Source organism: Balaenoptera borealis (genome assembly GCF_965194805.1).
Source record: "Balaenoptera borealis genome assembly, chromosome: 16".
In the NCBI taxonomy this organism is placed as follows: Eukaryota; Metazoa; Chordata; class Mammalia; order Artiodactyla; family Balaenopteridae; genus Balaenoptera; species Balaenoptera borealis.
The window spans coordinates 82,874,449-82,901,908 of record NC_138872.1 but is presented as its reverse complement, the minus strand read 5'-3'; the positions used below and the strand labels follow the sequence as shown (position 1 = coordinate 82,901,908).

Sequence of the window (27,460 nt, the reverse complement as noted above, 5' to 3'; positions counted from 1 at the left end):
CTTCTCAAAGAGACAAAGTCCCCTAGGTGTGTTCTGGGCAACTAGTGCGCTCTATTGACCCGTAACAAAGTTGCCAGAATCGCAGGAAGTGCCATATATGGACAAGGTAAACAAGATGCGAGAGACGGATAAAGAGGTAGATAAGATGTTTGTCATTATCCAATCTGCATACAGTTTAGGCAAACAAAAATGCAGCTTTACGGCCTGTGTTTCCCTGCCTTCTGTTAACACTTCTCCCACAGTCGCAGGGTAGAACTAAAAGCTCATTATGCTTTCTCCAGCAAACTCCTCTGTTTGTTAACCCGTTACAGAGAGGAAATACTGTGTTGATAGAGAGGAAAAGCTGGGTCTGTTTATCAGACTTGTTTTTGACCAACTACCTGATTCTTTGAATACCTTTTTTGGTTTGTGTCCTAAGGAAGCCAGGCTCTGAGCCCTTGCAGCCATCCCTTGCGGCCAGAGACCTTTCTTGGGGTCACAGTCTTCAGAATAGATCCCTCTTCCTAGAGCCCCTTGACATGTCCACCTGCTCAGGCTGAGCTCAAGACTCTCTCCTGGGCTGGATTCAAGGCTGCCTCTCCCAGCCTTAGTCAGTGACATAAAAGGACAGGCCTAGATCGTTTCTATGGCCCCTTGCAGCTCAGACTTTGATTCTAGTGAAATATCCAAGAATACAAACTATGTTGAGTCAACAGAGCAGTAGATCCTGAATCCAGCTCTGTTTCTCTTTGAGGCGATTGTCACTGAGTTCCTGGATCTGAATCAATCCATTCAGAGGCTGCAATGCCTTGAGTAATCCCCATTCTTCTTTCAGGCCAGTCAGTATTTCTCCCTCTGCTTTGTTCCCATATTCAAGAAGTCTCTTCTCTGTAAACCAGACTAAACGTCTTTCTTTCTCTGCTTACCTGAGTGCCGGCCCCTGTTCTTACCTCAGCTGTTTCTTACCTGAAAATCTTTCATTTCTTAACCTCGTTGTTTTCTTACCTTCCTAGATGTCTGGGCCTTTTCTTGTTTCCTCAACACCTGAGTCAGGCCACTTCTGGAGGTTACTGGATTGCATTTCATTTATCATTAACAAGTAGTACATGGCTAGGGACGAGGAACATAAATAAGTCAGAGTTCCAGCACTTCCAAGGCTCTGTTGGTTGGATGAAGCAGACAAGAGCTGATAATGATACAGTGATGGAGATGTGCACAGAGGCTAGGAATAGGACCATTCTACCTGGGAGGAGAGAGATGGGAAGAGCTTAGAAGAGTCACAGAAGATCTTGATCTAGGGCTTTAGAGGCAAGTTTAAGTTCAAGTTTGTTGGGCAAAGAGGTGGGGAAGGGCATTGTAGACAGAGGGAACAGCATGTGCAAAGGCAGGAAAGTGAATGCATTTCCTAGTGCAGTTTTCAGTGTAAGTGCAGTCATGTAGCTGCTGGATCTTCTCTCCTTACACCCTACTCCATTAAAAGTTGACAGAGATGATAAAAGATATTTGCCCACTTAAAAATCATCACCCACAATTTTGTGCTAAGGCTGTAGGCAAGCCCTTATATTGAACTTAAGATGTACCTTGATACCCTTTCATTCTGTATCAGATGTGTCAAAAATTCTGTCAGCCCTCTGTATCCACGGGTTCTGCATCCGTGGATTCAACCAATCTCTGATCGAAAATACCATAATTTAAAAAGAGTCATGTACCACAATGTTCATTGCAGCTCTATTTACAATAGCCAGGACATGGAAGCAACCTCAGTGTCCATAGACAGATGAATGGATAAAGAAGATATGGCACATATACACAATGGAATATTACTCAGCCATAAAAAGAAACGAAATTGAGTTATTTGTAGTGAGGTGGATGGACCTAGAGTCTGTCATACAGAGTGAAGTAAGTCAGAAAGAGAAAAACAAATACCGTATGCTAACATATATATATGGAATCTAAAAAAAAAAAAAAATGGTTCTGAAGAACCAAGGGGCAGGACAGGAATAAAGACACAGACGTAGAGAATGGACTTGAGGACACAGGGAGGGGGAAGGGTAAACTGGGACAAAGTGAGAGAGTGGCATAGACATATATACACTACCAAATGTAAAACAGATAGCTAGTGGGAAGCAGCCGCATAGCACAGGGAGATCAGTTCGGTGCTCTGTGACCACCCAGAGGGGTGGGATAGGGAGGGTGGGAGGGAGACGCAAGAGGGAGGAGATATGGGGATATATGTATATGTATAGCTGATTCACTGTGTTATAAAGCAGAAACTAACACACCATTGTAAAGCAATTATACTCCAATAAAGATGTTAAAAAATAAATAAATAAAGTATACGGGAGGATATGCGTAGATTATATGCAAATACTACGTCATTTTATATAAGGGACTTGAGCATCTGAAAATTTTGGTATCTGCAGGAGGTCCTGGAACCGATCACCCACAGATAGGGAGGGATGACTATACTAAAGATATCTGGAACAAATAGATGGGAAATGTCAGACAATTCTGCTGAGGCAGAGATGAAATTCAGTGTCTCTGCAAGTATCCTCTTTTTGCGATGACTTTACAAAATGTAGTTTTGACCCTGCTTTCTGTGTAGGATTTAGTAGCTGATTTTATTGCCCCCAGATGTATCACTTCCCTGAGTCAGTGTTATTGGGCATTTGAAAGGTTTTCCAGTGGGGGAAAAAAATCTCTTTGGATCTGGCTGCAGCAGTTCTTAACCTCTTCTTGAGTCCCAAACCTCTTTGGGAATCTGTTGGCAGCAATGGAGCCTTTCGCCAGAAAATTTCATATAGGCAAATATACACCGAATTTTGCATCCCATTTCAGTGGGTTCATGATCTCCTGAAGCCAATTTGTGGATCCTGTAAGGTCCCGTCACCCCTAGATTAAGAACTCCTAACCTAAAGGCAACGACCAAGCAAACAGCATTGGGACTATCCAATATGTATGTGTTCAGCAGAGCAGTAGCTCCTTTTGAAGGCAGTGGGTGTGCTGAAAAGAGGACAGCTATAATCCACACAGACCTACAATTTACCCTAGCTTCATCCTATTACCAGCTGGTGCCAGAGCAAGTTAATTAAATCCTCCAAATCTCACTTTGCTCATCTGTAAAATGGAGATAAAAATACCTTTCACTCAAAGTTATCATGAGGCTTAAATTAAATCTTGGGTGTAGATTTAGCAGTCTAATACAGCAGGCACTCGGTAAATGGTAGTTCTTATTAGTACATGTAAAATGCATGTGCTAGTCTTTGCTCCAAAACCTGCAAGTTCTATTACCCTAGGGAAATCTGTTTGGAATACTGTGCAGGGGATCCCTTGTGGGAGTAGAGACAGCTATAAAAAATGCCTCTTGAGGACACGTCTGGACCTGAGCTGTTGCCTCTGAGGCCAGTGGCTAGATCAGACTAGACTTTAAGGTCTTTCGTAGATCTTGCATCTAGTATTCTTTCACTTTTCACCTAAACATCAGATTTTTAAAACAACTGGGTGTATAAAATCATGTTTAATTAGCACATTTATTTATTCTTTTATGTCCAGAAGCCTTTAGGATCTTTCTCTAAATCACAACCTAAACTTGATGCAAGTCTTAGTACATTATTATCATTGGTAAGGTTTTTTACTTGTTTTTTCTAATTGAAATTTTTATTGAGATAATTGTAGATTCACATGCAGTTGTAAGAAAAAATACAGAGAGATCCTTTGGACACTTTGCCAGTTTCCCCTGATGGTAACATTTTGCAAAATCGTAGTATTCAATATAATATCACCACCGGGGTACTGACATTGATACAATCCAGTGATATTTAGATTTTCCCAGTTTTACTTATACTGATGTGTGTGTGTGTGTGTATTAAATTCTATATAGTTTTAACATGTGTAGGTTCAAGTATCCACCACCATGGTCAAAATGCTGAACAGTTCCAATGCCACATGAATCCCTCATGTTGCCCTTTTATACCCACACCTTTTGTCCCACTCTCAACACCTGGCAACCACTAATCTGTCCTCCATTTTTAAATGTTGTCAATTTTAAAACGTTACATAAATGGAATCATATAGATTGTAATCTTCAGGGATAGTTTTTTTTCATGCAGCATAATTCCCTGGGGAGTCATCCAGGTAGTTCCGTGTATCAATAGTTCCCTCCTTTTTATTACTATGTAGTGTTCTACAGTACGGATGTATCACAGTTTGTTTAACCAATCACCCTTTGAAGGACACCTGAGCCAACTCCAATTTTTGGCCATTACAAATAAACTACTATGAACATTTGTGTACAGGTATTTATGTGAACAGAAGTTTTCATTCCTCTGGGATAGCTACCCTAGAGTATAATTGCTGAGTGATAAAGAAATTACATGTTCAGTTTTATAAGAAACTGCCAAACTCTTTTCCAGAGTGGCTGTAGCATTTCACTTACCTACCAGCAATGCTACTCAGCAGTTTTGCCAGCATTTGGTGTTATTTTTCCTTTTAGCCATCCTGATAGGTGTGTAGTTGTTTTATGGCTGTGGAATTATCTGAGATATAGATTATTTCTTCAAATAGATGCAGCCAAGTAATTAGGGGCAACTGCAGAAAAATAATTCCAAAGTCTTTCTTTAAAGATCATAGCTGAACCCCACAGTCTGTGTTCAGAAACAGGTAAGGTCATGAGTGAAAAGGAGAAAATAATTGAACTGCTATTATTCATTTAAAAAGGTAATTTTGTTTATAGAGTAGCTCCCACTTAAATGAGCAATGTTCTAATCAATTAAATTGATTACCCAAATAAAAGTAATTAAGACACTATTAAGAATATAATAAGCTCAATTAAAAAAATTCAGACATGACAATTTTATTAGAAATAAAAGAGATGTCCAAGGTTCTGGACTACTACTCCTTCAAGATTTTATGATTTCTATTGGTCCAGAAAAATAAGATTAAAAATTCTCTAAATTTGTTGTATCTCATCTATAATATACAGGCAACAATAACCAGAGAAATCAGCAAACCAAAGGAAATCCCAAGTAAGACCCTGAATCACTGTTTATTGGCTAAATATTTTTGCTTGTCTTATGACAAGCTTGGGGGAAGCTCTACTATATTCTAGGCCAGTCTTTCTCAAAAGTGTGGTCACCCGAGCAGCAGGGTCACCTGGGGACTGTTAGAAATGCAAACTCTCAGGCACCACCCGCCTTAAATGGCATCAAACTCAGGAGGTGAGCCCAACAGTCTGTGTTTGAACAAGTTCTCCAGGTGATCCTGATGCAAGCTCTTGTTTGAGAACCGCTGTGAAAGGCATCCGTTTACTTTCTATTGTCCTAACTAAAGGTAGAGGGCAGTGAGGTGCAAAAGTCCAAAACAGAGGTATGTTGGCCAGAATGTCCAAAACAACGCTAGGTAACATAAGCAAAAATGAGATTTATTACAAGAACTTCAGGGAGTCATAAAATCCTTGCTAGATTTTGTGATTAAACAATGGGCCATGATCAACGCATCTGAGCAGCCAAGGAGCAGATTCTTTTGTCAGAAACAGTGTGGCCAGCATGCCAGCCCTGCTCCCCTAGGAATTAATGCCATCTGTCCTTATTCTCAAGAATATGCGCTCTAAGAGAGTAACAGATGCAGAAAGCAAATGTATGGTTACCAGGGGGCAGGGATAAATTGGGAGATTAGGATTGAAATATACACACTACTATATGTAAAATAGATAACTAATAAGGACCTACTGTATAGCACAGGGAACTCTACTCAATACTCCGTAATGGCCTATATGGGAAAAGAATCTTAAAAAGAGGAGATATATGTATGTGTATAATGGATTCACTTTGCTGCACACCTGAAACTAACATAACATTGTAAATCAACCATACTCCAATAAAAAATTTTTTAAAAAGATGATAAGCTCTAGAAGGAGTTCCCAACTGGTTGAGTCTAAAGCAGGCCCCCTGCCCTGACTGTCTGGGGACAGTGAGAAGGAAAAACGAAGCCCGTTTTACCTGCATAGTGGGAACTGGAGTGCTGCCTCCTGCCCAAACTATACACAGTAGGTTCTTTCTCCCTAATAGGAAGAGAACTGAACAGCCCCCAAAAGCCTAATGTCTGCCTCAGGAACACGAGGGGGAAGGAGAGCCAAAGATTAACATTCCCTCTTATTTGATTAAACGGATACCAATAATTTAGAGTTCGCTTTTTGATTCCCCAAGCACACACTGACTCATGGGAAGATGGAGACAGCCTAACAAGAAGAAAGGAAGTCCGTGATTTAAAACAACCTGGAGGGCTTCCCTGGTGGCGCGGTGGTTAAGAATCCCCCTGCCAGTACAGGGGACACGGGTTCGAGCCCTGGTCCGGGAAGTTGCTGCAGGGCAACTAAGCCCATGCGCCACAACTACTGAGCCCGCGAGCCACAACAATTGAAGCCCGCGCGCCTAGAGCCTGTGCTCCGCAACAAGAGAAGCCACCACAATGAGAAGCCCGCGCAGCGCAACGAAGAGTAGCCCCCGCTCTCCGCAACTAGAGAAAGCCTGCGTGCAGCAACAAAGACTCAACACAGCCAAAAATAAATAAATAAATTTATTTTAAAAAAAAAACTGGAAAATTCACGAATCACAGACTCTTGTGCTAATTATCAAAAAAGAGCTATAGCGGTGCCCTTCTGTGGCAAATATTAACCACATTTTCTGCTGGCAAGGAGGTGACCCAATTCCCCAGTCCTACAGATGTGCTTGACCAGTCACCAGATCATTGCTGTGTCCATTCTACACAGTGTTTAAATGAAACTCATCGGGAGATCTGGCGAGCCTCTAATGTTACCCTGATTGGGCAAAAATAGAAACAAGTGCAGATGAATGTGAGAAAGATTCCCTGAGTACCAAGAAAGGGGTGGGAGCTCTGCCTCATTATTTAAAGGCATTAATATAAACAAATTAAGTTAATTTAGGGTTCTGGTTTGTGTGAGAGAGGGATGCTATATAATTACTAGCTCCTATTCCTGCTTAGCGAACGTGATAAAGATTTTCAAGGATCGATATTTCAAACCCAGCTTCATCCCTTTTCGGGTGCCTGTCACAGCACTGTAGTATGCTGCAAACCAATACTGCATCCATCTACCTGTGCCTCAAGCCTACATCAAGCCTCTATCTGCCTAAGACCTCCCTGGATGAATGGGGCTTAGCCCACATAATTGTTGTAAGACTTCCATTTTTCCTTCCCCGGAACTATATTTTAAAAACACTCTTGTCACTTGTATGCATCAATTTATAATTTTAGTTCACTTTTCCTCTTTATTGTACTGTAGAATTGTAAGCATTTTTGTTTTATTTTTTAATTTTTTTACAATGTGTTGATTTCTACTGTACAGCAAAGTGACTCAGTTATAAATATATATATTCTTTTTCATATTCTTTTCGATTATGGTTTAGCACAGGATATTGAATATAGTTCCCTGTGCTATACAGTAGGCCCTTGTTTATCCATTCTATATCTTATAGTTTAAGCAAACATTTATTAAGCCCCTCAGTGTACTAGGAAATGTGGTAATGTGCAAGGAATTTCTTTTTTTTTTTGCTGTTAAAAACATTTCTACTGTGAAATATGACACATTTATGGAAAAATGAAACTCCTATGTCATCACCACTAAATGAAGAAATAGAACATTGCCAGGCCCCAGAAGACACCTGAATTCACCCTCCCAATCCCAATCTCTCCCAGGCCCACTCCCCAGCTAACCACTCTCATGACTCTTAGGGTAATCATTTCTTTTTTTTCTTTTATTCAGTTTTATCAATTAAGTATGAATCCCTCAGCATACAGTTTGCTTTTGCCTCTTTTTGGCCTTTCTGTAAATGGAATCATCCAGTATGTACTATTTTGCATCTGTTTTTTTAATTCAACATCATGTTTTTGAGATTCATCCATCTTATTGTGTTATGGCTATAGTTCATTTATCTTTAGTGTTTGTATAGTATTTTGTTAGATGACTATATCTCAATTTATCCATTCATGGACATTCGGATTGTTTTAAGTTGGGGCTAATATGAACATTATGTTAAATTGCATTTTGACTAATATGAACATTATATTAAATTGCACTTCCTGATTACTAATAGGTATTTCTTTGGCTATTTGGAATCCCTTTAGTGACGGGCATATTCAAGGTTGCGGGGGATTGGGGGGGGTTTGTCCATTTTTTCTTTGGGATTTTCTGTCTTTCTTACTGATTTATAGGCATTCTTTATGTTATTTGGATATGAGTTCTCTGTCAGTTTTCTTTTTTCCAATCTTTTTGTTGTGGCAAAATACACATAATATAAGATGTACCATCTTAACCACTTTTAAGTGTAAAGTCAGAATATTGTGTTACATCACCATCCGCCATCTCTGGGGATCTTTTCATCTTGGAAAACTGAAACTGTATCCATTAAACAGTAAGTCCCTCATTTCCTCCCTCTCCCCCAGCTCGGCACCCACCATTCTACTTTCTGTCTCTGCGAATTTGACTATTCTAGTTATCTCATTTAAGTGGAATCATACAATATTTGTCTTTTTGTATTTAGCCTATTTCACTTAATGTCCTCAAGAAGGAGAACAGTATGGAGGTTCCTCAAAAAACTAAAAATAGAGCTACCATATGATCCTGCAATCTCACTCCTGGGCATGTATCTGGAGAAAACCATAATTGGAAAAGATACATGCACCCCAAGGTTCATAGCAGCACTATTGACAATAGCCAAGACATGGAAGTAACCTAAACGTCCATCAACAGAGGAATGGATAAAGAAGATGTGGTATATATATACATACATACAATGGAACATTGCTCAACCATAAAAAAAGAATGAAATAATGCCATTTGCAGCAACATGGATAGTAAGTCAGACAGAGAAAGACAAATATCATATGATATCACTTATAGGTGGAATCTAAAAAAATGATACAAATGAACTTATTTACTAAACGGAAACAGACTCACAGACATAGAAAACAAACTTACAGTTACCGAAGGGGAAAGGTGGGGAGGGGAGAGGGACAAACTAGGAATGTGGGAGTAACATATACACACTACTATATATAAAATAGATAAACAAGGACCTACTGTATAGCACAGGGAACTATACTCAATATTTTGTAATAACATATATATCTGTAAATAACTGAATCACTTTGCTGTACACCTGAAGTTAATACATTGTAAATCAATTATACTTCAATCAATCAATCAATAAAAAACAAAAAAAATTCATCTATGTTGTAGCATGTGCTGGAATTTCCTTCCTTTTCAAGGCTGAATCATATTCCATTGTATGGATAGACCACACTTTGCTTATCCATTCATTTGTCCGTGGACACTTGGGTTGCTTCCACGTTTTAGCTACTGTGAATAATGCTGCTATGAACATGGGTGTACAAATATCTCTTCAAGGTCCTTTTTTCAATTCTTTTGGGTAGATACCCAGAAGTGGAATTGCTGGATCATATGATAATTCTATTTTTAATTTTTGAGGAACCACCATACTGTTTTCTGTAGCAGCTGTACCTTTTTACATTACCACCAACAGTGCCCAAGGGTTTCAATTTCTCTACATCCTGGCCATCACTTGTTATTTTCTGGGTTTTTGATAGGAGCCATCCTAGTGGGTGTGATGTGGTATCTCAGTGTGGTTTTGATTTGCATTTCCCTGGTGACTCATGACATTTACCATCTTTCCATGTGCTTGTTGACCATTTGTATATCTTCTTTGGAGAAATGTCTATTCAAGTCCTTTGTCTGTTTTTGAATCGGGTTGTTTGGCAAGGGATTTTAAAAGGTCCATTAGCTATGGTCCCTGCATTTTGTGGCTCACCTCTAGTAGTGGAGACCGTCACAGAAGCGAATCATTCCAACAATGTATAAATAAGACAGAAGAGCCAGACTGAAGGCTTCCCTTTCTCGAGGACACCAGTATGCTGTGGTTTTCAGTGGGGAAAGGGAAAGGTCAGCTGCTTCACCTGGATGCACGTGGAGGGTGACTTGTGTGTTTTTACCTCGTATCTTAAGTAGCAAGTTTCTAAAGAGGCTCAAAAATTGTCAGTGATTAATTCAGAAGCATCATCAATTTAAATAAACTTGGGAGGTATGGTTGGTAACTTTCTCATAACGCAGCCCCCCAACATTTGCTTCTTTTTAAAAGGCTTGAGCAGCTTTCTCAACAAGCCACATCTATTTCTGCCGTGAATTTTCATCTCAGGTTGTCGCTTAGAGGTATAATCAATGTAGACGTTGCAATTTGCTCAGAGAGCAAAGTCTGTGATGTCTTAACTGAGCACAGGACAAGGCTGTCATACTTCTCTTTTAAAAGTGAGAGTCCTTGGAATCAAATGGGAAAACAGTTTGATTTTCGCTCTGGAAAGTACTTGCTGCAAAGAAAACAGACTGCCCTTACTGCAGTTGAATTTATGGATTCTGGTTAGATTCTCAACTCATGGATGAAAATTAAGAGACTTGAATGTTATCCTAAATAAACCACATTGCATCCAGATGGAATGTTTTGATAATAATGGGCTGGTCTTAGGAGAAGCTTGTGTTGGAAAAAGGGTGAGGCTAAGTATCATTAGAGATGTTTCATGGAACCCATCTGGCTGACACATCCTTTCCCTGAAGGAGTTTCCACCCCATGAATGCAATCCTTTGCAGAATACTTCGTATCTAAGTGGGTGGGATAAGAGGGTGAGAGGGGATGGGTGCCAACAGTGAATGACTTAGGAAAGCTATGAACCTGCCATTGGCCTGGAATATGGTATTTGGGTAGCACTAGATTGTTTTGCCAAAGAGCTATTTCTCTTCTACTGGGAAGACCTGGTCTGGAAGCTCAAAGAAAGAGCTACTGCTTTGGCCCCTGATCACTCAGATGAGAAAACTCCTGTGTTTTTTTTTTGTTGTTGTTGCTGTTTTGGTTTTTTGTTTGTTCGTTTTGCTGCACACAGCTTGCGGGATCTTAGTTCCCTGATCAGGTATTGAACCCGGGCCCTCAGCAGTGAAAGAGCCAAGTTCTAACCACTGGATCGCCAGGGAATTCCCACTCCTCGGGTTTTGATAGAAGAGTACTTTTAGTTCAGAAGCCAGATTTATGGCCATGGGCAAAGAGAAAGCCCATGTCTACAGTCTACCAGGGTTATTAGGGTGGCTATGCTCCTCAGAAATCCTTCTAGAGAAGTCCCATGAAAATCACTTTCTAGCCTCCTTTGGATTCTAATTTCTTGATCACCCCAACATTTCTTTCCCCACCTTTCCTCAAAACTAGAGACTTGCCACGAATTGTTTAACAATCATCAGAGTTTCCTTCCCTCAAAATGCGTGGAGAACTAAAAACCCAAGGCATATAAGAACCAGGATAAACCCCAGGGCAATTAAGTCCCTGGCAATCACCACGTTAGGCAGATGAGCTGGATCAGACTTGGTATCAGCAGAGTGGGTTTAAATATTCCCCTGTTTGCTGGCTGTGGGATCCTGGGTGATTCCCTTAAATCTCTGAGCTTCAACTTCTTCATCTATAAAATAGATATAACACCAATATCATACTGTTATTATCAGCATTACCGGTATGGAAGATGTCTATAAAAATACTCTGTTAAGGTGTCCTGTGATTGTTCTTAATCTAGGGGTATTTGTGTCTAAACCTGCAAGCTTCCAGAGAGGGATTTTGGTTTCCTAAGTGTATTTATTTAACTGAATGTGCAGGTAATGACCAGGACTTTATAAACAATAAAAATTCCCCTAATTTTTAATAATTGTTAAATGTTATGATTCTCTGCCCCCTCCCCCCACCACACACAAAGAAAACCATTTTAAAGGTTTTCTAAACAATCACATTTTTCAAAGACAAGCAAATCAGGGATTTGGAATATTTTCCCAATTATGATTCACCCAAACTGAGTGAAAGGGTGTTTACTTTGGAGGAGAGACGCTTACACTCTAAAGTGCCTTTTTATTACTGGTAACTCCCAACTTGTTCATCAGGCTTTCGTTGTATGTAGTTGTGCCTCAGGAATCTAGGACTCAAATCCATATTCATGCGACACACCAGGAGATCACACAATTCTAATGTCTTTGAGGTTTTTAAATTTTTAATTATTACTAAAAAAACCGCCCATGACAAAATTGGGACTCCTGTCTATCTCCCACCAGAGGTTAGCAGTTTGGTGACTAGTCTCCCAGAATTTTTTTCTATACTTATGCTACCAGATATATAATATTCTTACAAATAATAACATATATATATATATATATATATATATATATATATATATATATATATATATATATATATATATATATACACACTGGTATTTCTTGATTCACCACCAGTTTAAGACTTCATCTTGTCCATCAACAGATGAATGGATAAAGAAGATGTAGTACACACAGGCATGCGTGCGCGTGTGTGTGCTCGCAATGGAATACTACTCAGCCATAAAAAATGAAATTTTGCCATTTGCAGAAACACAGATGGACTTGGAGGGCATTATGCTAAATGAAATAAGTTAGCCAGAGAAAGAAAAATACTGTACGACATCACTTATATGTAGAATCTTAAAAATACAACAAACTAGTGAATATAACAAAAAAGAAGCAGACTCACAGATACAGAGAACAAACTGGGGGGGGAGGGGGCAAATAGGGGTGGGGGAGTCAGAGGTGTAAACTACTGGGTGTAAGATAGGCTACAAGGATGTGTTGTACAACATGGGGAACAGAGCCAATATTTTGTAATAACTGTAAATGGAGTATAACCTTTAAAAATTGTACAAAAAATTTTAAAATTTTTTTAAAAAGACTTCATCTGTTGACTCCCGATCATGAAAGATGAGGAGCTAGGTAGCTAGCACTTCCCTCCTCCTGCCCCCACTTTTGTAGTTACTGTTTTCAGTTCTTCTATTTGTCCTTTGAAATATATTTTTTTGAACCTGTCTTTGCTTTTCAATCAGTCAGCCTGAAACACGTGATCCCTCCAAGTTAGATGAAGGAAGATGTTGGTACTCTACCGTATGCTCCACTCCTCTACATCCCCACCTGCATCTTTTTTTTAAAATTAATTAATTTATTTATTTTTGGCCACACCCCGCAGCATGTGGAACTTCCCACGACAAGGGATCGAACCCCTGTCCCCTGCACTGGAAGCACAAAGTCTTAACCACTGGACCACCAGGGAAGTCCCCCAACTGCATCTTTTGTCTCCTGAACTTTGATAGTGTCAAGGACAACATTCACCATCTCTTCTGCATGCAGAGTTACTTGCCTGTTTTGTCTGTTGGTTTCATGAGTTGTTTCAGAATCAAGATCAAAATCACACCACATCTTGTTTGCTTCACATTTGGCCATGAGTTTCTTACACAATTTTTCCCCTGTTGTTTCTAACTGCCTTACTTACTTTCTTCTTATTGATGAGAAACAGACATATTTTCTTCATCATGTCATTAACATCATCTGGCTTCTTAGTCATCCTGTCTATTACGTGGATCTATTTCATTCCTCTTGTTGAAGCCATTCTACCTGAAGGTCTCTGCCTTTCTGTTCTAATATGGCACAAAGAGCTTTCCAGCTTCACTCCATTAACTCTTATCCTGGGATTCCTTTTAATTGGAATTCTGGGTTGGTTCCACCATTTTTTTGTATCTTATGTCTTGCTCTTTTTCTGGTGGGGGTTGGAGATAGATTGTTTTCATCCTTTTCTGAAAGAGTACATTCTCAAACAGCTTTGTTAGTATTTGAAAGGTAATCCCGAGACAGATTGTTTTCATCCTTTTCTGAAAGAGTACATTCTCAAATAGCTTTGTTAGTATTTGAAAGGTAATCCCTCTGAGTTTATATCTGAAAATATGATTATGCTTTATATGGCTACAGAATTCTCGATTCTAAGTAATTTTCCCTCAGAACTTTGAAGGCATTTTCCCATAATCTTCTAGCATTCTGTGTTCCCAGAGAGAAATCTGATGTTAGTCTGATTCTCATTCTTTTGAAGGTAACATTTTTCCTTTCTGGAAATTTTTAGGATCTTCTGTTTATTCTCGGCGCTCTGAAATTTCACAGCATTGAATGGAGGTATTCGGTCTTTTTCTTATTTATTCTGCTTGGCATCCAATGAGCCCTTCAACCTAGAGATTCCTTCAATTCTGATAAGTTTTCTTTTATGATATCTCTGGTAATGTCTTTCCGTGTGTTTTCTCCTTTGTCTTTTTTTTTGGAACTCCAGGTACTCAGATGATGGGCCTCCTGAATTGATCCTGTCTCTTATTTTTCTGCCAACTTTTTCATCTCTCTGTAACTTTCTGGTCAGTATTCTGAAAGATTTCCTTATCTTTATCTTCAAACCATTCTCTTGAATTTTTTTTCCTGGCAATCATTCAATTTCTCAGATTGTTCCTGGTTCATAGCATCTTCTTGTTTTATGGCTGCAATATCTAGCTTCTCAAACCTGTTGAGAATATAGAGATTTAATTCCCCCTACCTTCTCTGAATTATATGTCTTCTAGCAAAAGTTGTTGTTTCATTCACCTTGGCCTTTCTCTTTCATCATGCTGATTTTCTTCTTGTGCTTGATCATGCAAATTTAAGAACAGGAGCCTGGGTTAATTTTTCTGAAGAGTTGGTTCAGATTTCTTATATATATACATCTATGTGTTCCCATTAGGATTCTCCCATGAATAGATTAGCTGACTGGGTGTGATAAAAGGTTTCATGACCAGCAGGTGAGTAAGAAGAAAGTCATTCTGATTCTTGATCTTTTGTACATGATTTATTTTTACTCTCTGGAAATTTGTAGGATCTTTTCTTTTACCAGAGTTTTGAAATTTCACAGTGATGTGCTTTAGGCATAGGTTAGTTTTCATGCATTTTTCTGGACCCCTCGCTGGATCCTTTAAGTTTGGAAATGTTTTCTTCTGCTTTGGGAAATACTCGAATTATTTCTGTGATAATTTTCTTTTCTCTATTTTTTCATTCTCTACTTCTGGAATAGCTCTATTCAGATTTTGGACCTCCTGGATTCCAAGATTTATATAACCTTTTTTATTTTATCTTCATCATTTTGCCCTACTTTATGAGAGATTTCCTCAACTTCATCTTCCAACCCTACTGTTGAGTTTTTCATTTCTACTATGTATTTTTAATTTCTAAGAGTACTTTTTGTTCTTGGGTTTTTAAAAATAGCATCCTATTTTTGCTTCTTGGAAGCAATAGCTAATCTCTTGAGTATACTAATGATACCAGGATTGTTTAATTTTTTTTCTTTGTATGACTTTTCTTCCAAATCTCCTACCAGTGCTATTTGTTTTGCCTCTATTATGTCAAAGACCTTCCTCAAATGTTTGATGATTCCTGGTGGCCCTTGGCCTGTTCATTTAAGAGTGAGGTACTAAAAAGCTGATCGGAAGCTCTGAGACCCTGGGATAATCTGACTGGTTGTTTCCTTGTGGAGCCCACAACATCAGTGTCTTTAGGTCTTTTCTCTTGGGGTGGTCAGATTTCCCAGAGAAGGATCTTCTAGTCTCCTACCTGGAGGATCTACACCTGGCTGAGAGCATTCCATTTACCCAGTGGGGTGTGGGGATGAGGGGGTGCTCACTGTTCCCTATGTAATTTATTTAATTCCCCGGCATTCAGCATGATAAATCTGCTTTCAACATTGCCCAGTGTATTCTAGTACAAAGACCTTTTTTACCCAATTGAGAAAACTTCCAATTTACTGCCAGGGGAAGGGGCAGATGATCAGCCCCCTGGAGTAAGAGGACATAATGGTTTCTTTTTAACTTTTAATTATGGAGAACTTCAAATACCCACACAGGGCAAAAAAAACCCAGAATAGTATAATAACTACCCTTACCATGGACCCATCACCAGCCATCACCACATTGCCAGATGCACAAAATATATTTCTTTTCTACTTCCCTTATCCCATACTACTTTGAAACAAATTCCAAAAATCATTGCATCTGTAATCATTCAGTACATATCTCTTTAAAATGACATTTTAAATTAACATAACCCTAATATTAAACCTAAAAAATTAACAATTCTTTAATATCAAACCTCAATTCAATGTTCAAGTTTCCAATGTCTCAAATGTCCAATGTGTTTTATTTTTGCATTTGTTGTAATCAGAATACAAATAATACAAATACACATTCCAGCTGGTCAATATGTCTTTTATAGGTTCCCTCAACGTGCAATTTTTTTTTTAATAAATTTATTTATTTTTTATTTATTTATTTATGGCTGCGTTGGGTCTTCGTTGCTGCACGCAGGCTCTAGTTGCGGCGAGCGGGGGCTGCTCTTCATTGCGGTGCGCGGGCTTCTCATTGCAGTGGCTCCTCTTGTTGCAGAGCACGGGCTCTAGGCACACGGGCTTCAGTAGTTGCAACATGCGGGCTCAGTAGTTGTGGCTCGCGGGCTCTAGAGCGCAGGCTCAGTGGTTGTGGCGCACGGGCTTAGTTACTCCGCGGCATGTGGGATCTTCCTGGACCAGGGCTCGAACCCGTGTCCCCTGCACTGGCAGGCGGATTCTTAACCACTGCGCCACCAGGGGAGCCCTCAACGTGCAATTTTTTATTTGAAATTTATTAAATGAGGAAACTGAGTTGTCTGTCCTGCAGAGTTTCTTCCAGTCTGGATTTTGCCGATGGCATATCTGAAGTGCAGCTTCACATTTTCCTCTGTCCTCTGGATTTCCTGTAAATTGGTAGTTGGATCTAGATGCTTCTTTCTAATGTTCTCTCTTCAAGTCTACCGGTTCTTTTCTCTGTCTCCTCCATTCTGCTGTTGAGCCCATCGAGTAAAGTTTTAGTTTCAGTTATCGTATTTTTCAGTTCTAAAATTTCCATTTGGTTCTTCTTCATCTCTTCTATTTCTTTGCTGAGACTTCATGGGCTCTAGGCTATCACCTAAATGAGGTCTTTTAAAATGCGAACACATGGTAGCGTGGCAGAGCGTGGTAGCCAGCCTCCAAGGTGGCATCTGGTGATCCCTGTCTCCTGGTCTTCACACACCTGTGTAGACCCTCCCACTTTCTATGAGGGTTCGTTTGTATAACCAACAGCAGATGGCAGGAGGGATGCTATATCCCTTCTGAGATTAGGTTATAGAGGTCTGTAGCTTCTGTCTTGGGCATTCTCTCTTTTTTTCTCCCATGCACACACCCTCAGATCACTTGTTCTGGAAGAAGCAAGCTGCCCTGCGGTCAGGTGGTACCCGAGGCCCTGCTCTGCCCCTTACTAAAAGATGCAAGACAAATTAGATAACCTTGTGAGCTCCAGTTTCTTTACTTGGAAATTGATCATTTTTGCCTCACCTACTTCTCAGGTCATGAGTCTCATGTAAAATAAAATACATGAAAACATTATATGACTATTAACTTATCTAATCCTTATTTCACAGATGAAAACATGAAGATCAAAGGAACGAGAAGAATTGACGGGTGAGGCACAAAGAGAGCAGAGGATTTAGAAAAGGAGCCAGGTCTGGAGTCCAGAGCTTGTGACTTCAAGTCCAGTTATCGTCTCTGCTATGCCTAAAGGGTCACGTGCTATTATGGTTAAACAGTCACTCCACGTGTCAGAAAAACAGCAGATGAATTATGGATTGTACGTGGTTAACCACGAGACTGACATTTCTTCTACGGTATATAACAAATTGGGGGTAAATGCATGAGGGTCAGAGTTTTTCCGTTTAGCTTTTACATCGTGAAATTGACAGAGCCAGTTATTCCTTCCTTCCTGTCTGTTTCTCTGCCAGTCACCGCAACATGCCTAGTCCAAGCATGCGGGCATCCAGCCGGAAGGTGACTAACACCATCTCTTTGCACCCAAACCATGTACAATAGGCAAATAACTCCTGTATTTAAAACCCTGCTAGACAAGTTGGTATCAGTATCTTTAAATTATAAATACTCCTTTGTTGTGCAATTTTAGTAAAGAATAGCTGAGAGAAAAGAGGCTAACAGTTAAGAGCCAGCAAGGCCAGACCCTTTGAGCCACAGTGACTAACCTTGACAGGGCTTCAAACTATTTTTAATTAAATTTTTTTTCTCTCAAAGAAGTATTTTTGTAAGCCACCTCACCTTCTGCCTCCCTCTCTGATAGGGGGAAAAAGTGATGTTTTAAAATGCTGAAAAAATCTGATCCAAATCAGGTTAAAAAAAAAAAAAAGGGAGGGGTATGTTGACTCAAACTGGAAGGGAAACCGCAAACATAAAACTAGTTGTGCTGGGGACCCTGGTCGGGGAACTAAGACCCCACATGCCGCGTGGTGTGGCAAAAAAAAAAAGTTGTGCTGGAGTGGAAGGATTATCTTTTTTCCCATTCTTAGTTTTGTCTTTCATTTTTTAAAGTATATTTATATATAATAGATAAGATATTATATATACACTAGTACTATATTTGATATATAATTTATATATTTTTTGCATATTTTTAACTTAAAAATTCAAATTTTATACACTATCTTGACAGAATGAGATGTAATAGAGCTTTTGGATTTAAATAATAACTAGTTATGGTTTAGTTTTTCACTCTTCATGTGTGTCAGTTAAGATTCTTTCAGTTGCAAGCAACAGAAACTAACTATAGCTACTTTAAAAAAGACAATCTAGGGAATTCCCTGGTGATCCAGTGGTTAGGACTCAGCGTTTTCACTGCCGTGGCCGGGGTTCAATCCCTGGTCAGGGAACTAAGATCCTGAAAGCCGCGTGGCGCAGCCAAGATATATATCTCTCTATATATAAGACAATCTATGGGAGGAATATGGGAGAATGTATAGGACCAAAGGGCGGCCTTGGAGAAGCAGGAAGCAGGCAACCACTGAGGACATCCACTCCACTGAGTGTGAAGCCTGGCCGCTGAAGCAAACACTTCCCAACTCTCTGTTTCTTCTGGGCTCAATCCCTGGGTCTCAGATTCAAGGTCCTCAGAGAGTGAGATTCTGCTTAGCCAAAGACGTGCCCAACTAGGAGGTCCTGAGCTGATGAACAAAAGAGGGAGTTGAGAGGAATCTCCCAGGTCCCCTCCATTTCCATGTGGGAGAGCAGAACCCTTAGAGGATCCCATCCCCCCAACACGGCCCTCAGCAGCTGGCGGAGTCACCCCAAAAGGAGACGAGGATACTGAGTGGAAAGCCCAGTGTCCACTGAATCATAGATTTGTTCTCACCACTGGATGAGAATCTTGTGAGACCACGAACTGCCTTCCAGCCATATTTTGGATGGACACCCACACATCTTTCCTCCTTACCTCTCAAGGACCAGCAAAGGCCGTGCTTTGGGCATGACATTTCCGTGTGACGCTTTAGAGCAAAATATAACTTGATTTAATCTCTACACTCACATCATACAGATCGAGTCCAATCCTCCTTTAAACATACCCCACATCCATTCCCACACCACCTAGTACTGTGTTTCTAGGTCTTTCCCATCCCAGTCACTCTCTCCCTTTGACCACTGCCCACCCAGCTCTCCTTGAAGAATGTCCTATATTAACAGGCATTACATGACAAGGAAAAGGGAAGGGGGCCCACAGTCAAATAAATATAAGAAATACTGGTTAAACTGCAACTCAAAGTTTGTCTAGGTAGCTATAGACCATCCTACTCTGAAGATCTTCCTTGAAGATCCTGAAAGGCAACCACTAAACCACATGTTCTTAGGAGATGGATTCCACGTGGCTTTAAGGTACAAGTGGTTTAACTGCATTTTTGATAGATGGAGGTGAAAGTGTGGAAAATTTTATTATCATTCAAGTTTTAAAAGCTTTATACCTGTGGTACACCAAGGGGAAGGGGTTCTTAAAGAAGTGACTCTTTGGGTCTGGTGCCTGGTTTAGGAGTTGTGGAGCTTTGGTATGTGTTTGTTAAGTGCTTTAAGAATTCATGATCTTCGTCCCGGGCTGGTAAGGTTGTGCCAGTTTCTTCTTCCTTCAGGGGAGAAGAGACACTGTTATACCTCCAGGCTCTCAGCACATTATTCCTGCACAATTGACTCCTTCACATCTTCTGTGGATTAGAATTTGCTCTGTTAGACTTGAGGCTCCCTCAGAGGAGAGACCAAAGGAGAGAAGCATTGAACTATTGCTCAGGATGGACCTTAAATGCAGTTTGTGCATGTGGTGAAACATACATCCCGTAAAATTTACCCTTTTTCACCACGAAGTAGACAATTCAGTGGCATTACTTCGCCACCACCACCATCTGTCTCCAGAGCTTTATCATCATTTCAAACCAAAACTCTGTATCCATTAAACAACTCCCCGTTCCCATCTCCCTCCCAGCCTCTGGCAACCACCCTTTTACTTCCTGTCTCTATGAATTTGACCACTCCAGGTCCCTCATGTAAGTGGAATCATACAGTATTTGTCCTTTTGTGTCTGGCTTTTTTTTTTTTTGGCCACACCACGTGGCATGTGGGATCCAGTTCCCCCAACCAGGGATCGAACCTGCGCCCCCTGCATTGGAAGGGCAGAGTCTTAACCACTGGACCTCCAGGGAAGTCCCCTGTGTCTGGCTTATTTTTAAAAGCAGTTTCGTTATAGAGAACATTAACCTTACATTGAGTTAAGGGTATGATAGGTGTAGCAATTGCTTCTAGATCAGAAGTCTTTAACTTGGAGCCCTTGGAGGAGTCCTCAGGAGCCGTCTCCCTTTTAAGGGATGAGTTTCCTAATTACAAGGTTTTCTTAGGAGCCTTTAATCCAGAAGATGCTAATCACTGTTCTGGGTCTCCTCTGCTCTGAGAGCCTCCTCTTGGTCCCAAACTAAGATTAGCTGCCGCTCACTAGGAAGAGCTACCAATCTGGTCATATTTACTGTATGGCTCTGGATTTTGCTAATGACTCAAGTTTGATACCTAACAGAGTGTAAACCCCTAGTCCCATGTTTACCTGGCCACTTAGGAACTTTGATCTCACCTTCCTCATATGAAAAATATCTAATGGAAAACTACAAAGAGTCAATGAATCTACGACAAAGGAGGCGAGACTATACAATGGGGAAAAGACAGCCTCTTCAATAAATGGTGTTGGGAAAACTGGACAGTTACATACAAAAGAATCAAACTGTACTACTTTCTCAAACCATATACAAAAATAAACTCAAAATGGATTAAAGACTTAAATATAAAACCTGAAACCATAAAACTTCTGGAAGAAAACATAGACACCAGTCTTAGTAATATTTTTTTTGGATAGGTCTCCTCAGGCAAGGGCAACAAAAGCAAAAATAAACAAATGGTACTATAGAAAATGAAAAAGCTTTTTGCGTAGCAAAGAAAACTACCAACAAAATGAAAAGGGCTGCCTACTGGATGGGAAAAGATATTTGTAAATGATATATCTGATATGGGGTTAATATCCAAAATATACAAAGAACTCATACAACTCAGCATCAAAAAAAAAAACCTGATTAAAAATGGGCAGAGGAACTGAACAGACATTTTCCCAAAGAAGACATACAGATGGGCAACAGGCACACGAAAAGATGCTCAGCATCACCAATCATCAAGGAAATGCAAATCAAAACCACAGTGAGGTATCACCTCACACCTGTCACAGTGACTATTACTAAAAATACAACAAATAAAAAGTGTTGGCAAGGGTGTGGAGAAAAGGGAACCCTCGTGCACTGCTGGTGGGAATGTAAGATGGTGCAGCCACCGTGGAAAAGGGTATGGAGGTTCCTCAAAAAAATTAAAAACAGAACTACCATATGATACAGTAACTCCACTCCTGGGTATATACCCAAAGAAAATGAAGACACTAATATGAAAAGATACATGCATCCCGATGTTTATAGCAGCATTATTTACAATAGACAAAATATGGAAGCAACCTAAGTGCCCACTGATAGATGAATGGATAAATAAGATATGACATATATATATATATATGTACACACAATGGAACATTACTCAGCCATAAAAAGAATGCAGTCTTGCCATTTGCAACAACATGGATGGACCTAGAGGGCACTGTGCTAAGTGAAGTAAGTCAGACAAACACAAATACTGTGTGATTTCACTTATATATGGAATCTAAAAAGCAAAACAAACACAACAGAAACAGAGTCATAGGTAGAGAGAACAAACAGGTGGTTGCCAGAGGGAAGGGGGGTGAAAGAAATAGGTGAGGGAGATTAAGAGGTACAGACTTCTAGTTATAATATAAATGAGTCATGGGTATGAAATATACAGTATGGGGAATATAGTAATATGTAATATCTTTGTATGGCAACATATGGTAACTAGACTTACCTTGATCATTTCCTATACATTTAAAAAGGTATAGAAATATCAAATCACTATACTGTGTATCAGGAACTAACGTAGTGTTATAGGTTAATTATACTTCAAAACCAAGCAGACTCATAGAAAAAGAGATCAGATTTGTGGTAACCAGAGGTGCGGGGGTTGGAGGGGAAGGCAAATTGGATGAAGGCGGTCAAAGGGTAAAAACTTCTAGTTACAAGATAAATAGTTATCAGGGATGTAATGTGCAACATGAGTAATATAATTAACACTGCTGGGACTTCCCTGGTGGTGCAGTGGTTAAGAATCCGCCTGCCAATGCAGGGGACACGGGTTTGATACCTGGTCCGGGAAGATCCCACATGCCACACAGCAACTAAGCCTGTGCACCACAACTACTGAACCTGCGCTCTAGAGCTCACAAGCCACAACTACTGAAGCCCGTGCGCCTACAGCCCGTGCTCCGCAGCAAGAGAAGCCACCACAATGAGAAGACCGTGCACCACAACAAAGAGTAGCCCTCGCTCGCCACAACTAGAGAAAGCCTGTGCGCAGCAACAAAGACCCAATGCAGCCAAAAATACATATATTAATAAATTAATAAATTAACTAATTAATTAATTAAAAAGACACTGCTGTATGTTATATACGAAAGTTGTTAGAGTAAATCTTATGAGTTCTCATCACAAGGAAAAAAATTTTTTTCTTCCATTTCTTTTATTTTATACCTATGATATGATGGATGTTCACTAAACTAATTGTGCTAATCATTTCATGATGTATGTACATCAAATCATTATGCTGTACACCTTAAACTTATACAGTGCTCTATGTCAATTATATCTCAATAAAACTGGAAGAGAAAAACCACAGTGGGATACCACTTCATACCCATTAAAATGGCTATGATCAAAAAACAAAACACAAGAAAACAAACAAACAAAACAACAACAACAAAAAGAAACAGAAAGCAAGCGTTGGTGAAGATGTTGAAAAATGGGAACCTTTGTGTGTTGATGTAAAATGGTACATACACTATGGATAACAATATGGTGGTTCCTCAAAAATGAAAAACAAAATTACCATATTATCCAACAATTCCACTTCTGGGTATCTACCCCAAAGAGATAAAAGGAGGAATTCGGACATATCTGTACTCCCATATTCATAGCAGCATTATTCATAATAGCCAAAAGGACAACCCAAGTGTCCATCAATGAATAGATGAATAAAATGTAGTATATCCATACAATAGAGTATTATTTAGGCTTAAGGGGGGAAATTTTGACAAATGCTACAGCACAGATGAAACTTGAAGACATTATGCTAAGTGAAAAAAGCCAGTCACAAATGGACAAATACCATACAATTCCTCTTATGAGGCACTTAGTAGTCAAATTCACAGAGACAGAAAGTAAGATGGTGGTTACCAGGGCCTGGCGGGGTGTTGGGGGGGGGGCGGTGGGAAATGGGGCATTTATTGTTTAATGGGGACAGAGTTTTCATTTGGAAAAGTTCTGGAGATGGATGGTGGTGATGGTTGCACAACAGTGTGAAATGTACCTAATGCCAGTGAACTGTACACTTAAAAATGATTTACACAGTAGGGACTTCCCCAGCCAAAGAAATTAACACATTGTAAATCATCTATATGTCAATTAAAAAATTAATTAAATTAATAAATTAATTAAAATTAATCTAGTGATTAAGACTCTGCCTTCCAGTGCAGGGGCTGCGGTGTGATCCCTGGTCAGGGAACTAAGATCCCACATGCTGTGGGGTGTGGCCAAAAATTTAAAAAAAAAAGATTTACATGGTAAATTTTATGTTACATATGTTTTACTATAATAAAAAGTTTTTAAAAAGTATCTAATGCTCTCTGATCATTATTCCCTGCTCCTGCAGGAATTTTGGAAGCCTTTTGTAGAGTTCATTCCTAATCAACATATTCTGGAAAGAGACAAAATGCAGTAAGTAGCAAAAAGGTTGTTCACAAGCTGGGCCTGCCTTCATTGTTCGTATTTCTCAGCACAAAGTCACTCTAGCATCATACTCCTTTCTTCCTCCTCTCCCTCCCCCAAGAGAGGCGAGTAGGGGAAAACAAAAACAAGAGTGAAATTCTACACCAGAGGCAGCAAGACAAACTTCTATGAGATTAACAGGTCTAGACAGCTTCCAGGAGCCAGGAAGCTGCCACTCAAAGGTGGTCTGGATAACATGGATGGGGAGAAACTCAGGGCCAAGTCATGAGAGAAGTCCGCCTGTCCATCACCCACCTCCCAGGATCAGCTCAGGTACCTGCCAGGTGATCACCTGCCCAGGAGGTCTGGGCACTTACCTCACAGAAGTGTCTCTCAGTAATGTTCAGAGCAGTCAGGGCAATCTGACGGTTCTCGTGAAGTTGCAAAGCCTCAATTCTATCAATCCCGCCGAGTCCTTCTATCAGCAGACACATGTTTTCCTTCTGAGAAATCTTCTCTGCTGCCTGTGGGACGTAGAAGAGTGAGACTCTGCACCAAAGCCCTTAGGACGTGGGGCTTCACCTCAGCGGAATCGGACGAAAGCCACCCGTTCCAGAATGGGCAGTTGCAGTGTTATTTTCCCAGACTGATTTAAAATTGCATTGTCTTCCTCTCATTTTGGATATTTGTCATCTGTCTATTGAGGTTTATCTTCACTGCACAAAATACAGTATTTTTTTTTTTTTTGGCTCAATATGCCATCATCTATATATCCATCCCTGAACACTATTTGGTAGGTATCTCCCTTCTAATTGATGGAGATTGTTTTAAAAACAGAGAAAAGAATGTTCAAGTGATGCTATGTAAATGCAGATGCTCTGGCCCTGCGCACCCTGGAAAGCCTTGAGGGGTCGGGCAGGAGACCCTGGGCGACACAAGCCACACCATGGCAACTGATGAGGTCCCTGGGAACAAATGATGTGATTTGATTTAATCCAATGCTGATCACTGGATTTCTCGTGCATGGGTATTCACTCACTCAACATTTGTACATCTACTACAGGCAAGGCACACAAAACTAGAAATAAAGGTAGGATTTAGAGACAGCCTTCTCATAACTCACACTATCGGGGGAGACAATAATTGCTGTAGTATAGAAAGTATAATATCCTGGGATAAACCATACTGGAAAAGAATATTAAAAAGAACGTATATATGTATATAACTGAATCACTTTGCTGTTCAGCAGAAATTAACACATTGTAAATCATCTATACTTCAATAAAAAAATTAATTAAAAAAAGAAAGTATAATAAATGATCAGAGTTTTAATTTATAGGAAGAAGATGTGCACAAGAGGCTTGGAAAGTATCAAGTTCTTCATGGATATTACGGTGCCAGGGTCCATCACAGGGTAACAGCATCCCCAAGAGAAGGAATGGCCAGGACAAAGTTGTGAGGGAATAAGTGTTGCATGTTTAGAGAAAAGGGAGTAGTCCAGCTAAATAGAATATTTGGGGGAAGTGGAGAGAGAGAAAGAAACAACTTTGGCATCCTGTAGGGTTCTGCTGACTATTTTGTGAACAGTAATAAAAACAAACGAACAAAAAACCCAAACCTTCCTATGGATCAAATTAAATATTGTTTAGGCCATAATTTATCTGATGAGAGTTTGCACTTTTATCTAAGCCTTGATACCTTCTAGTCCTATCTGTACATCCAAAATGAGCTCTTGGCTTTCAGTGAAAAAAATGGAGGTAAGAACCAATGTGCTAGGTGAGCCTCCAAGAAAACTGGGAAGTGAGGGAGGCCCCAGGCCAGGGCAGCAGGAGCCCTGGAGAAGGGTTCTGGACTTTGACAGAACGGCAGATGGCCCCCAAGTTACTTCAAAGAACCACAACTGCACTCTGCTGCCCACTTGAAACTGTTTTCTATCTCATCTTGATTTTTCTTAGTGTCCCACGTGCCACTATCTGATATAGGGGCTTCACTGGTCCATCAGATGGGATTTGCCCAGACTCTCCCAAGAAAAAAAATCCCAAGTGTTTAATTCAAATGAATGAGATGAACTTAAATTTCTATAGCCCCCCAAGTGTGCTTTCACACATTTTTTATGTCCGACTTTGCCTCTGGTTGCCAAGTGTGTACTCTGTGTCTGTGATTTGCTCAAGGTCTAAGCGTCTAATTGGGCTGTTTCCAATCTGTTCTTGACTCAGGTCAGTTCTTTCCAGGACAGTTACATGAAAAGGATGCTTTAAGTGAACTTTTACAAGGAGTCCTCTGGGGACTTCCCTGGTGGTCCAGTCGTTAAGCATCTGCCTGCCAATGCAGGAGACACGGGTTCGAGCCCTGGTCCAGGAAGGTCCCACATGCCACGGAGCAACTAAGCCCATGTACCACAACTATTGAGCCCGTGCTCTAGAGTCCCCAAGCTGCAACTACTGAGCCCCCAAGCTGCAACTACTGAGCCCACGTGCTGCAACTACTGAGCCCACGTGCCGCAACTACTGAAGCCCACATGCTCTGGGGCCCGTGTGCTGCAACTACTGAAGCTCTCACGCCTAGAACCCATGCTCTGCAACAAGAGAAGCCACCGCAATGAGAAGTCCACGCACCACAACGAAGAGTAGCCACAACTAGAGAAAGCCTGCATGCAGCAGTGAAGACCCAGCACAGCCAAAAATAAATAAATAAAAATAAATAAAAGGAGTCCTCCGGTGTTACTTTGAAACTTTTCAAATGGCTTAGTCACATATGAAAAGACCTTAACCAAATGAATATTGCCAGCCTCCACGATGGCCTGAGATGATCCCAGCCTCTGGGTATTTATGCCCCTGTGTAGCCCCCTCCCATGTTGAAATGGACTGATCTGTGTAACCAATAGGATGCTGTTGAAATAACCTCCTTCACAGGTCATAAAAGACACTGGGGCTTCCACTTTGCTTTCTAAGGTCACTTGCTTCAGGGGAAGCCAGTTGCCATGATGTGAGGGCACTCAAGCAGTCCCAGGGAATCCATGTGGTGAGAATAACTTTCCAGGCATGTGAGTGGGTCAACTTGGAAGCTGATCCTCCAGTCTCCACCAAGCCTTCAGATGAAACTGCAGCCCCAGTTTCCATCTTGAACTTCATGAAAGACCCTGAGCCAGAACCATCCAACTATGCTGCCTCCAGATTCCTAACCCCAGAAATCATGTGAGATAATAAATGTTTGTTTTAAGCCACCAAGGAGTAATTTGTTGTTCAGTATACAACCGACACA

At 40.3% G+C, this 27,460-nt stretch overlaps 1 protein-coding gene across 1 annotated transcript in view; it reads right to left on the bottom strand.

The window, feature by feature from the left end:
* Positions 1-13,048: 13,048 nt before the first annotated feature.
* KPNA7 (karyopherin subunit alpha 7) overlaps positions 13,049-27,460 on the bottom strand; it is a 46,141-nt gene continuing 31,729 nt past the window's right edge. The window contains exons 10-11 of the mRNA XM_082360899.1: positions 24,577-24,723; positions 13,049-19,915 (exon numbers count right to left, since the gene is read on the bottom strand). Of these exons, the coding sequence (XP_082217025.1) occupies positions 19,787-19,915; positions 24,577-24,723 (276 nt within the window). The 3' untranslated portion in view covers positions 13,049-19,786. The remainder of the gene's footprint in view (positions 19,916-24,576; positions 24,724-27,460) is intronic.